Here is a 14046-nt window from a genome sequence, read left to right as displayed (position 1 = left end):
ATCTACACACAAAACCCCATAATGACAAAGCAAATACAGGTTTTTAGACATGGTTGCAATTTTATAAAGAAAGTATTCAGACCCTTTACTCAGTACTTTGTTGAAGCACCTTTGGCAGCAAATACAGCCTCAAGTCTTCTTGGATATGATGCTACAAGCTTGTAGCCCTGTATTTGAGAAGTTTCTCCCATTCTTCTCAGCAGATCCTCTCAAGCTCTGTCAGGTTGGATGGGGAGTGTTGATGCACAGCTATTTTCAGGTCTCTCCAGAGATGCTTCAAGTCCAGGCTCTTGCTGAGCCACTCAAGGACATTCAGAGACTTGTCCTGAAGCCACTCCTGCGTTGTCTTGGCTGTGTGCTTAGGGTCGTTGTCCTGTTGGAAGGAGAACCTTCGCCCTAGTCTGAGGTCCTGAGCGGTCTGGAACAGGTTTTCATCAGGGATCTCACTGTACTTTGCTCCGTTCATCTTTGCCTCGATCCTGGCTAATCTCTGGATGGTGCCAGGTTTCCTCCAGACGTGACGCTTGGCATTCAGGCCAAAGAGTTCAGTCTAGATTTCATCAGACCAGCGAATCTTGTTTCTCATGATCTGAGAGACGTTTAACTTCTTGGTGACAGGGAGGCAGTATTGAGTAGCTTGGAAGAATAAGGTGCCCAGAGTAAACTGCCTGCTACTCTGTCGCAGATGCTAATATATGCATATTATTAGTACTATTGGATAGAAAACACTCTGACGTTTCTAAAACTGTTTGAATGATGTATGTGAGTATAAAAGTTCTCATATGGCAGGTGAAAACCTGAGACAAATCCAACTAGGAAGTGGGAAATCTGAGGTTTGTAGTTTCATTTAAGTGATTGCCTATCCAATATGCTGTGTCCATGTTGCCAGATTGCACTTCCCAAGGCTTCCAGCAGATGTCAACAGTCTTTAGAAAGTTGTTTGAGGCTTCTATTGTGGAAGGGTGTCGAATAAGAGCTGTTTCATCAAGTGGACTAGGCTGAGGCTAATCAGTTGTTTACTGCGCGGTGACACGGGCGTGCCATTCCTTCTTTTTTCTCTGTAATGAATATGCTATTGTCCGGTTGGAATATTATTGAAGATTTATTATAAAAAGACCCTAAGGATTGATTGTAAACATCGTTTGACATGTTTCTACAAACTGTAATGGAACTCTTTTGACTTTTCGTCAGGATTTTGCCCTCGCGCATTGTGCCTTTGGAAGAGTGAACTAAACGTGCGAACAAAACGGAGGTATTTGGACATAAATATGGACGTAATCGAACAAAACAAACATTTCTTGTGGGAGTCATGGGAGTGCATTCCGATGAAGATCAGCAAAGGTAAGTGAAGATGTATAATGCTATTTATGACTTTTGTTGACTCTACAACTTGGCTGGTAACTGTATTACTTGCTTTTGTGGCTGAACACTGTTCTCAGATTATTGAATATTGTGCTTTTGCCGTAAAGCTTTTTTGAAATCTGACACAGCGGTTGCATTAAGAACAAGTTTATCTTTAACTCTATGTAAAACATGTATCTTTCATCAAAGTTTATTTCTGTTATTTGATGTGGCTCTCTGCAATTTCTCCGGATGTTTTGGAGGCATTTCTGAACATGGCGCCAATGTAAACTGAGGTTTTTGGATATAAATATGAACTTGATCGAACAAAACATACATGTATTGTGTAACATTGAGTCCTGGGAGTGTCATCTGATGAAGATCGTCAAAGGTTAGTGATTCATTTTATCTATATTTCAGCTTTTTGTGACACCTCTCTTTGGTTAGAAAATGGCTGAATGCTTTCTGTGACTGGTTGCTGACCTAACATAATGATATGTTCTGCTTTCGCCGAAAAGCCTTTTTGAAATCGGACACTGTGGTTGGATTAAAGAGAAGTGTATCTTTAAAATGATGAAAAATACTTGTGTGGTTGAGGAATTTTAATTATGAGATTTCCGTTGTTTTGAATTTGGCACCCTGCAATTTCACTGGCTGTTGGCGAGGTGGGACGCTAGAGTCCCGAACGATCCCAGAGAGGTTAAGTGCCTTTTGGCAAACTCCAAGCGGGCTGTTATGTGCCTTTTACTGAAGAGTAGCTTCTGCCTGGCCAATCTACCATAAAGGCCTTATTGGTGGAGTGCTGCTCCACCAATAATTGTAATTCTGGACGTTTGATCAAGAACCATCGGGTTCTTGGTCAACTCCCTGACCAAGGCCCTTCTCCTTCGAGTGTTCAGTTGGGCCGGGCGGCCAGTCTAAGAAGAATCTTGGTGGTCCAAACTTCTTTTATTTAAGAATGATGAAGGCCACTGTGTTTTTGGGGACATTCAATGCTGCAGAAATACTTTGGAACGCTTCCACAGATCTGTTCCTCAACACAATCTTGTCTCGGAGCTCTACGGACAATTCCTTTGACCTTATGGCTTGGTTTTGCTCTGTCATGCACTCTTAACTGTGGGACCTTAAATAGAGTGGTGTGTGCTTTTCCAAATCATGTCCAATCAATTGTCTCCTTATCTATGCCTGTTAACACTGTTTCCAGTGGACATTTTGTCTTAGTAAAATTCATGGCCAGACTTGAGATGCATCGAGGGAGCTGGGCTTATGGACTGTAATGGAGCGTGAAGAAGTGGGCTTTTGTGATGTGTCAGAGGAACCTTTTCTTGTTCTCTGATCTCCCACTCCAAACCAGCTGTAAGTTCCAGTGTTTCCTTTAGCATTGTATAGGCGGATGTGGCTCCCCATTTAGCTCCGTTGACCCCCAGCTAAGAGAATTTGGCCTCTATTGGTTGACAGTTGTCGTGTCAGAGCAGGCCTGGATGTTGCTTTGGGGGACTTAAGAGGTGCCCAGCCTGGAAAGTAATCTTGGTGGGGGAAACATGTACAACAAATGAGAGCAGTTGGCCCTCACCACCGCAGTGACTTGCTTGCTGTTACACTTATAGTGACCTCTCATTTACTCGTTGCTGTATATTTCTTTGCAGCCAAAATAATGTAAGAGTTGTCAACTATTGTTGCCTATCAACAATGACAAGCCACCAGGTTCTGACAACTTGGATGGAAAATTACTGAAGATATTGCCACCCATATTTGCCATATCTTCAATCTAAGCCTACTAGAAAGTCTGTGCTCTCCAGGTAGAATCAGGAATTCCCCAGGGCAGCTGTCTAGGACCCTTAATTTTCTATCTTTACTAATGACATGACACTGGCCTTGAGTAAAGCCAGTTTGTCTATGTATGTATGCAGATGACTCAACACGGTACATGTCAGCTACACCAGGGAGTGAAATCACTGCAGCACTTAACAAAGAGCTGCAGTTAGTTTCAGATTTGGTGGCAATGAATAAGTTAGTTCAAAATATTTAAAAACTAAAAGCATTGTAGAAATTGGGAGAAATCATTCACTAAACCTCAACTAAAACTTGTAATATATAATGTGTAAATTGAGCAAGTTGAGGTGAATAAACTGCTTGAAGTAACCCTGGATTGTAAACTGTCATGGTCAAAACATGTTGATACAACAGTAGCTAAGATGGGGAGATGTCTGTCCATAATAAAGCGCTACTCTGGCTCCTTAACTTCTCTAGGGTAGGGTGCACTATTTTCACCTACGGATGAAAAGCGTGCCCAAAGTAAACTGCCTGCTACTCAGGCCCAGAAGCTAGGATATGCATATAATTGATAGATTTGGATAGAGAACATTCTAAAGTTTACAACACTGTTAAAACAATGTCCGAGTATAACAGAACTGATTTGGCAGACGAAAACCTGAGAAAAATCCATCCAGGAAGTATGATTTCTTTATTTTTGTAGTTTTCTATTCAATGCCATTACAGTATCCATTGACTTAGGACTCAAATTGCAGTTCCTCTGCATTCCACTAGATGTCAACAGTCTTTAGAAATTGTTTCAGGCTTGTATTCTGAAAAATGGAGTAAGTGTCACAGAGCTTTTTCATGCGCAATCCCGAGAGCGCGCCTTTCTTGTTTACCTTTTATATTGACGACGTTATTGTCCGGTTGAAATATTATTGATTATTTAGGCTAAAAACAACCTGAGGATTGGATATAAACATCGTTTGACATGTGTCTTTGAACTTTACGGATACAATTAGGATTTTTTTTGTCTGCCTGTTGTGACTGCATTTGAGCTTGTTGATTACTGAAGAAAACACACAAACAAAACAGGGTTTTTGGGATATAAAGAGAGACTTTATTGAAGAAAACAAACGTTTATTGAGTAAATTAATGTCTTCTGAGTGCAACCATATGAAGATCATCAAAGGTAAGTGATTCATTTTATCTCTATTTCTGACTTGTGTAACTCTTCTACTTGGCTGGTTACTGTTTGTAATGATTTGTCTGCAGGGCGATGTTCTCAAATAATCGCATGATATGCTTTTGCCGTAAAGCCTTTTTGAAATCTGACACCGTGGTTGGATTCACAAGAAGTTAATCTTTAAACCTATGTGTAACACCTACTTGAAGGGCCTCCCGGGTGGCACAGTGGTTAAGGGCTGTGCCACCAGAGACTCTGGGTTCGCGCCCAGGCTCTGTCGTAACCGGCCGCGACCGGGAGGTCCGTGGGGTGACGCACAATTGGCATAGCGTCGTCCGGGTTAGGGAGGGATTGGCCGGTAGGGATATCCTTGTCTCATCACGCACCAGCAACTCCTGTGGCGGGCCGGGCGCAGTGAGCGCTAACCAAGGTTGCCAGGTGCACGGTGTTTCCTCCGACACATTTGTGCGGCTGGCTTCCGGGTTGGGTGCGTGCTGTGTTAAGAAACGATGTGGCTTGGTTGGGTTGTGTATCGGAGGACGCATGACTTTCAACCTTCGTCTCTCCCGAGCCCGTACGGGAGTTGTAGCGATGAGACAAGATAGTAGCTACTAACAATTGGATACCACGAAATTGGGGAGAAAAAAGGGGGTAAAATACATTTTAAAAACACACAAAAAAAACACTTGTATGTTTTCTGAATTTTTATAATCAGTATTTCTGTTTTTGAATTTGGCGCTCTGCAATGTCACTGGATGGTGGTCAGGTGGGACGCTACCATCCCACATACCCAAGAGAGGTTTTAACAAGGCAGGTCCTACAGGCTCTAGTTTTGTTGCACCTGGACTACTGTTCAGTCGTGTGGTCAGGTGCCACAAAGAGGGACTTCTGAAAATTACAGGGCTGCACTGCTGGCCCTTAAATGGACATGGAGAGCTAATATGCATGTATATTTCTCATGGCTCAAAGTGGAGGAGAGACTGACTTCATCACTACTTGTTTCTGTAAGAAGTTTTGAAATGCTGAATGCACCCAGGTGTCTGTTTAAATTACTAGCACACAGCTCGGACACACATGCATACCCCACAATACATGCCACCAAATGTCTCTTCACAATCCACAAGTCAAGAACAGATAATGGGAGGCGCACAGTACTACATAGAGCCGTGGCTACATGGAACTTTCTTCCTCATCAGGTAACTGATGCAAGCAGTAGAATCAGATTTTAAAAACAGATTAAGATACACCTTATGGAACAGCAGGGACTGTGAAGAGACACACGCACAGACACACATACACATGATAAGACACACACTCTACACACATACACATGGATTTTGTATTGTAGATAAGTGGTGGTAGTAGAGTGATGGCCTGAGCGAACACACTTAATGTTTTGTGAACATTTTTTATGACATGTAATGTCATGTATTATTTTTAATTGTATATAACTAACTTAATGTTGCTGGACACCAGGAAGAGTAGCTCCTGCCTTGGCAGCAGCTAATGGGGATCCTTAATAAATGCAAATACAAAACTGTATCTGTAAATATATACACTCACTCTGTTAGCCAAGGCCTTAAGAGAACTATAGCCTCAAGTTTAAAGAAATAGAGCCAGCTAATTCTGCAGATTAGAGTCCATATTATCAAAGGAAATTGAAGGACTAACAGAACAGACAGATGGCAATAAAAACTGTACCATAAAGGCTCAGAGTAAGTTGGAGGAAAAACTAAACGAAATGGAGGAACATATACAAGAATGTAATATATTATAAAAAATAAAGCAAACTGGATGGAATATGGGGAAAATGCACCAAATTATTTTTCAATTTTAAACATAGAAATGCTACCAATTATTACATTTTTTTACTGAAACTTGTTACAAATGATGGAGTCACTCATGATTCACTGAAAAATATTTTGAAAGAGGAGGTAAAGTACTTTAAGAATATGTTTTCATTTCAGTCTCCTCCATCTCCACTAACCTCAGCTAATTGTATGGACTTTTACCCTATTAATAATTTAAAATGAACATCTGTAAAGAAAGACTCATAATGAAGGCCAAATTAGAGGAGGAACTTCTTGATGGAATGAAAGCCTTTAAGTCTGGGAAAACTCCAGGGCTGGATGGCATACCAGTGGAAGTATACCAGAGGACCATTATAAGCATGTTTTAGCCACTCTTATATAAACGCTAGATTATCGGACACGCAACAAGGTCTGATTTCATTATTACTGAAACCAGATCCAAGTGGTGTATATATAAAGATCCAGTTCATTGAAAAAAATTGAGGCCTCTTACACTTCAGTGTTGTGATGCAAAAATTCTAGCTAAATGCTTGGTGCATAGAATTAAAATGTTATTATTCATCCTAATCAGACATTTTTTTTTACATGGACGATACATTGGAGATAATATAAGACAAGTACTGGAAATATAATACTATGAAATATCGGGGAAACCAGGCCTGGTTTTCGTAGCTGACTTTGAAAATACTTTTTGGGGGAGGGGTGGTAGGGTTAACAGGGAATAAATAAGGTATATTTAAAAAAAAATGTGTGTATAGTTGAAGTTGGAAGTTTACATTCCAACCTAATTGTGTCATTAACAAATGTTTTATCCACTCCACAAATGTCTTGTTAACAAACTATAGTTTTGGCAAGTCTGTTAAGACATCTACTTTGTGCATGACAAGTAATTTTACCAACAATTGTTTGCAGACAGATTATTTCAGACTGTATCACAATTCCAGTGGGTCAGAAGTTTACATACACTAAGTTGACTGTGCCTTTAAACAGCTTGAGCAATTCCAGAAAATGATGTCATGGCTTTAGAAGCTTCTGATAGGCTAATTGACATCATTTGAGTCAATTGGAGGTGTTCCTGTGGATGTATTTCAAGGCCTATCTTCAAACTCAGTGCCTCTTTGCTTGACATCATGAGAAAATCAAAAGAAATCAGTCAAGACTGAAGCTCAGGAAGGAGACGCGTTCTGTCTCCTAGAGATGAATGTATTTTGGGTGCGAAAGGTACAAATCAATCCCAGAACAACAGCAAAGGGCCTTGTGAAGGTGCAGGAGGAAACAGGTACAAAAGTATCTAGATCCACAGTAAAACGAGTCCTATATCGACATAACCCGAAAGGCCGCTTAGCAAGGAAGAAGCCACTGCTCCAAAACCGCCATAAAAAAGCTTGACTATGGTTTGCAACTGCTCATGGGGACGAAGATCGTACTTTTTGGAGAAATGTCCTCTTGTCTGATGAAACAAAAATAGAACTGTTTGGCCAAAATTACCATCGTTATGTTTGGAGGAAAAAGGAGGAGGCTTGCAAGCCGAAGAACACCATCCCAACCGTGAAGCACAGGGGTGGCAGCATCATGTTGTGGGGGTGCTTTGCTGCAGGAGGGACTGGTGCATTTCACAAAATAGATGGCATCATGAGGCAGGAACATTATGTGGATATATTGAAGCAACATCTCAAGGCATCAGTCAGGAAGTTAAAGCTTGGTCACAAATGGGTCTTCCAAATGGACAATGACCCCAAGCATACTTCCAAAGTTGTGGCAAAATGGCTTAAGGACAAAGTCAAGGTATTGGAGTGGCCGTCACAAAGCCCTGACCTCAATCCTATAGAAAATGTATGGGCAGAACTGAAAATGTGTGTGCGAGCAAGGAGGCCTATAAACCTGACTAAGATACACCAGATCTGTCAGGAGGAATGGGCCAAATTTCATGCAACTTATTGTGGGAAGCTTGTGGAAGGCTACTTGAAACGTTTGACCCAAGTCAAATTTAAATGCAATTCATGTGAACTTCTGACCCACTGGGAATGTGATGAAAGAAATAAAAGCTGAAATATATCATTCTCTCTACTATTATTCTGACATTTCACATTCTGAAAATAAAGTGGTGATCCTAACTGACTTGCAACAGGGAATTTTTACTAGGATTAAATGTCAGGAATTGTGAAAAACAGAGTTTAAATGTATTTGGCTAAGGTGTATGTAAACTTCTGACTTCAAATGTATGTATGTATTTTTATGTATTTCTGTTTATGTGGGTTTGTATGTGTGTGTAGATGTATACCCCAAAAATATATGGGGGATTGGAAATTATGCAGATAATTACGTTGATGGAAGCAACAATCAATCCACAATATTAAAGCTGATCCAACCCCTAAAAAATAAAAATACATTCTGCGGATGGGTGTGCGTGTCCTCTCAGGCCTGTGTGGATAGGTAACAGTGTCCTGCATGCCTCTGTGTTTATCAGGGCAGTATTTTTTAGATATTACTCATGCAATATATCATCTGTGTGTGTCTGTGTGAGTACCTGTGTTTTTGTGTGTGAGACAAGAAAAGCACCACCAAGCATTTCTCTCTTGCTCTCTCTTTTTCTCTTTCACTCCATATCACACTTCATTTGCCTATTCTTCCCATTCCTTCATGTTTTTTTTGGGCCTCTTCGTTGAAGTTTGTAATGAATATTTCTTGTTTATTTCAAGGTTTTTCACGTTGTTTTGTGGAATATTGTTGTCGTCTCTTCTCTCTGTGTGTGTGTGTGTGTGTGTGTGTGTGTGTGTGAGAGAGAGAGAGAGAGAGAGAAATATTTCTAAAACAGTGGTTTGCTGCAGGAAAAGTGCTCTGGCTCAGCAAAGCCTAGAGATGTGTATATAATTAATTGCTTTGAGCACAATAGCAATGTGTCTCTACTCTTTACTGTTTCTGGTTGACCGGACCTCAGCACCACATTGTGGCCAGATTCACACTGTGACTTTCTCCACATGGTAATTTTGAAGGGATGGTTTGACTGATGCGCTGTGACATGCCGGGCCAAATGAACTCTCACACACACAAACATGTCCTGCTGCATGGACTGGCCGGATGAGAAGTGCATGTTTTAACAGCCAGGTCTAGCACCATTTATTTTCTCTCTGTCTTTCTCTTTCTTTCTCAATCATGCTTTTTCTTCTCTTACTGGCTCAATCTTTCAATCTGTCTACTTCTTTCTTTGGTCTCTCTCTCTCTCCATCCCTATCCCTCTCTCTCACCCCTCCCCCTCATTTTCTTTCATTTCTCCACAGTGCCTTCGGCTGTCCCTACTCCGACATCAACATGAAGAAGGAGGCCGTGCTGCCTGACCGGCTGGGCGGCGAAAAGCAGATCACCTTTGTCCCTGTGCACTTTGTCCAGAAGACCAAGAGGCTGTGCACTGCCAACGAACAGGAGGAAGCCACACCCCAGGACACTCCCATGGAAACCAGGTGGGGGGGAAGTGATGTCATTGTGATGATGTGTCAGGTGGCCAGCTGGCCCTGTTTCCATCCTCACTGATCTAAAATGATTGGATAGGTAAGAGCAAAGGTTCAACTTCATAGCTTTTACCCATCCAGACATGTCAGATCAGGGAGTGAAGAAAGGAATAATGCAAATTCTAATTATTTAAACATTGTCAGTGTCGCCACACAACAGATATTTCTAATTGGACCTGCAGCCTTGGATGGAGAGGAGGCTTGGCTAAATGCAATCCCAATGTCATTGAACCTCTGTTTCACTTTCAGCTGAGAGACCCTGACACTGTTCCAAACTAGAACAATTACAGCTGTCTTGACATTTTCAAAGTATTTATCTTAAAGTCATAACAGAGGACTGCACACTACTCTCTGCAAATGTAAATTTTTACCAAGGTTACAGTGTTGGAGTCTGAGACGAGGCGTATGATGTGCCGTTGGCTCCTCGGCAGAGAAGTTTAAGGGTGGCGAATTGTATTTTTTTCACAATGTCCACAGCAGAATCAGAAGCGTTTCGAATCAGAAGCGTTGGGTTAAACGCCGACTCAGCACTGCCGATCGGCTTAACTTACGCACTGCTCAGAAGGATTTTCTACTATTGCAGTGGGCTTGCTCTATTTGTCTAGGCCTGGCTGGGCTGTGGGTGGCTGGCTGCCAGAGTTTACAGTCGGAAGCTTGTCAAGTGTAATAGCGGAGCGGGAGCCGAGCTGTGATGAACGGTTTTAATATAAAACTAACTTGATTATCAACTTTTTAAATTCCCGCCAGAGGAGTCTTTAATGTGTCGGATGTAATCGTACGTTGTTCTATTAATAAATCTTTGCCGTGCCATTGCCGAAGGTTGATTTCAGAAGCCTGCCAAGAAGTCTGCTAGAGTAGGCCATACTCTACTCATAAATAAATACTGAAAAGGTTTTGTTCAAGGTCAGCATTTGTGTAAGGGACTATTGATCACTTACAGTACATGAAAATGTTTCTTTCAAGATATATCTTTGGTCTGGGCAGGTAGTAACAAAGCACATGCAACTGCATCTATTACAATGAACTATGGACTACGGCCGTCATTGTAAATAAGAATTTGTTCTTAACTGACTTGCCTAGTTAAATAAAATAAAAAAATACCTTCTACCTGTCAGGGGTGTCTAGATAGTTTTCTTACAGCATCTAAAACAGTTTTTAATGGACTGTAATGCTGATAAAGTATGTTTACCACCGTACATCCCACTACTGGCTTGTCATTGAAGCTAAGCAGTGTCGGTCCTGGTCGGGCCCTGGATGGGTGACCATATGTTGCTGGAATTGATGTTGGAGGGCCAGTAGGAGGCACTCTTTCCCCTAATAAAGAAAAACATCTCAATTTCCCAGGGCAGTGATTGGGGACTTTGCCCTGTGTAGGATACCCTCTTTCGGATGGGATATTAAATGGGTGTCCTGATTCTCTGTGGTAACCATCTCTGTTCAATGCCTTTTCTCTCTCACTCTTAACCTCTCCCTTTTATCCTCTCTCCCCCCTGCCCCTCACCCTATCTTTCTCTCTGTTTCTACCTTTTGCTCTCTCTATATTTCTTTCTCTCTAATTTTTATCCTCCCTCACTCACTCTCTCCCTTTACTCAATCTCTCCTTCCCCTCTCTCTCGCACTCCCTCCCTCGCTCCCTCTCTCTCTTTCTCTCCCTCCCTCTCTCTCTCCCCGTTGCTCTCAGGGCTATGTTGTCAGGGTATGAGGAGGCTGGTCGTCTGAGAGGACGACCCCCAGCCAACCCCCTGGTGAAGAGAGAGCCAAGGGAGGAACCAGCCACAGCTCAGGGACAGAAGCTCCTCTCTCTGGGGAAGAGAGGCCTACCCAGCAGGTAAGATAAGATTACTTTATTTGTAAATTGTACACAAGGTCCAACCGAAATGTGACTTCCGCTTTTAACCCAACCCCTCCAAAAGACAGACACACACTACCGGTCCAAAAACCTACTCATTCAAGAGTTTTTCTTTATTTTTTACTATTTTCAACATTGTAGAATAATAGTGAAGCCATAAACTATGAAATAACACATATGGAATCATGTAGTAACCAAAAAAAAGAGTTAAACAAATCACAATATATTTTATATTTGAGATTTTTCAAAGTAGCCAGCCTTTGCCTTGATGACAGCTTTTGCACACTCTTGGCATTCTCTCAACCATTCTCTCAATGCTTTTCCAACAGACTTGAAGGAGTTTCCACATATGCTGAGCTTGTTGGCTACTTTTACTTCACTCTGCGGTTGGACTTATCCCAAACCATCTCAATTTGGTTGAGGTCAGGTGTTATCGAGGCCAGGTCATTTGATGCAGCACTTCATCTCTCTCCTTCTTGGTAAAATAGCCCTTACACAGCCTGGAGGTGTGTTGGGTCATTGTCCTGTTGAAAAACAAATAAGCCCAAAACAGATGGGATGGCATATTTCTGCAGAATGCTGTGGTAGCCATGCTGGTTTAGTGTGCCTTGCATTCTAAAGAAATCACTGACCGTGTCACCAGCAAAGTACCCCCACACCATAACACCACCACCTCCATGCTTTACGGTGGAAAAATACGCATGCGGAGATCACCCGTTCACCCACACCGCGTTTCATAAAGACATGTGGTTGGAACCAAAAATCTCCAGACCAAAGGACAAATTTCCACCTGTCTAATGTCCATTGCTCGTGTTTTTTGGCCCAAGCAAGTCTCTTATTGGTGTCCTTTAAGTGAAAGGGGGATAGTCAGTTGCACAACTGAATGCATTCAACTGAAATGTGTCTTCCGCATTTAACCCAAACCCTCTGAATCAGAGAGGTGCGGGAGGCTGCCCTAATCGACATCCACGTCTTCAGTAGTGGTTTCTTTGCAACAATTCAACCATGAAGGCCTGATTCACACTGAACAGTCTCCTCTGAACAGTTGATGTTGAGATGTCTCTGTTACTTGAACTCTGAAGCGTTTATTTGGGCTGCAATTTCTGAGGCTGGTAACTCTAATGATCTTATCCTCTGCAGCATAGGTAACTCTGGGTCTTCCATTTCTGTGGCGGTCCTCATGAGAGCCAGTTTCATCATAGCGCTTGATGGTTTTTGCGACTGCACTAGAAGAAACCTTCAAAGTTCTTGACATGTCTTAAAGTAATGATGGACTGTCGTTTCTCTTTGCTTATTTGAGCTGTTCATGCCATATTATGGACTTGGTCTTTTACCAAATAGGGCTATCTTCTGTATACCACCCCTACCATGTCACAACACTGTTTGGCTCAAACGCATTAAGAAGGAAAGAAATTGAACTTTTAACAAGGCATACCTGTTAGTTGAAATGAATTCCAGGTGACTACCCCATGAAGCTGGTTGAGAGAATGCCAAGAGTGTGCAAAGCTGTCATCAAGGCAAAGGGTGGCTATTTGAAGAATCTCAAATATTAAATATATTTTGATTTGTTTAACACTTTTTTTGGTTACTACAGGATTCCATATGTGATTTCATAGTTGTGATGTCTTCAGTATTATTCTACAATGTAGAAAATAGTAAAAATAAAGAAAGATCCTCCATTGAGAAGGTGTTGTGACTGGTAGTGTTCATATACAGGTTTTGGAGAGGTGCAAGGGCTGCCACAGTGGGTTCTCTAAAAGCTCTTGTTGTGGGGTGGGGTTAAGTGCCTTGCTAAAGGGCACAACGGCAGACAATGGCATCTCATATTTGATACCAACAACCCTCTGGTTGCCAGTTCACGTCCTGGTAACTCCGGTGGCTGGCTCGCCCCTCTAACTGCTAGGCTACCTGCCGCCCCAGTACATTATACACTATATACCTCAGGCCATAAGGACTTCTTAATCGTTTTACACTACTGATCCATCCGAGCTGTACTGAGCTGACCTGGTAAGGCATTCTCCATAGTTGCTGGAACCATGCTGCAAAGGACAATGTGAAAGGAATATTACAAGTCAGCACTCTTTGGTTCGGGTCAACAAAATAAGTGAAAATGTTTTTACTTTATTGCCGTACTCACAGCAGGTCAAGGCCGTGAGGCCTTCCTATCTCCCAACTTACTATCACCACCATGCTGGGAGAATAGAACAAATATGTTTTATTGTCACTTACACCGGATAGGTGCAGTGGAAAGTGTTGTTTTAAAGGGTCAGCCATAGTAGTACAGTGCCCCTGGAGCAAATTAGGGTTAAATGTCTTGCTCAAAGGCACATCGACACATTTTTCACCTTGTCGGCTTGTGCATTCGAACCAGCGACCTTTCGGTTACTGGCCGAACACTCTAAGTACTAGGCTACCTGCTGCCATAATATGACCTGTAATTGTGTGGATGTGGATAACGCAAAACTTTGGCTAGTGTTTCACCACTCTGCATCTTCAGATTAAACCGGTTTCTCTGGTGAACCATACAATAGCATTTGTTGACCATGCTGTTAGGATACGTGTGGCAGGTGATGTGTTTTTGAGTGAGAGAAGTTCATT

General features: G+C 42.0%; 1 protein-coding gene across 5 annotated transcripts in view; it reads left to right on the top strand.

The window, feature by feature from the left end:
* LOC109899320 (lethal(3)malignant brain tumor-like protein 4) overlaps positions 1 to 14046 on the top strand; it is a 131205-nt gene that overhangs the window by 55355 nt on the left and 61804 nt on the right. For all 5 annotated transcript variants that reach the window (XR_002256475.2, XM_031836209.1, XM_020494445.2 and 2 more), the window contains 2 exons: positions 9372 to 9551; positions 11281 to 11427. Coding sequence is in view for 4 of the 5 variants with exons in the window: in XM_031836209.1 (XP_031692069.1) it covers positions 9372 to 9551; positions 11281 to 11427 (327 nt within the window). In the remaining variant the exon portion in view is untranslated. The remainder of the gene's footprint in view (positions 1 to 9371; positions 9552 to 11280; positions 11428 to 14046) is intronic.

This window comes from Oncorhynchus kisutch, linkage group LG11, assembly GCF_002021735.2.
Source record: "Oncorhynchus kisutch isolate 150728-3 linkage group LG11, Okis_V2, whole genome shotgun sequence".
In the NCBI taxonomy this organism is placed as follows: Eukaryota; Metazoa; Chordata; class Actinopteri; order Salmoniformes; family Salmonidae; genus Oncorhynchus; species Oncorhynchus kisutch.
Note: the sequence above shows the minus strand (reverse complement) of the source record. Positions and strands in the feature narration are given on the sequence as shown.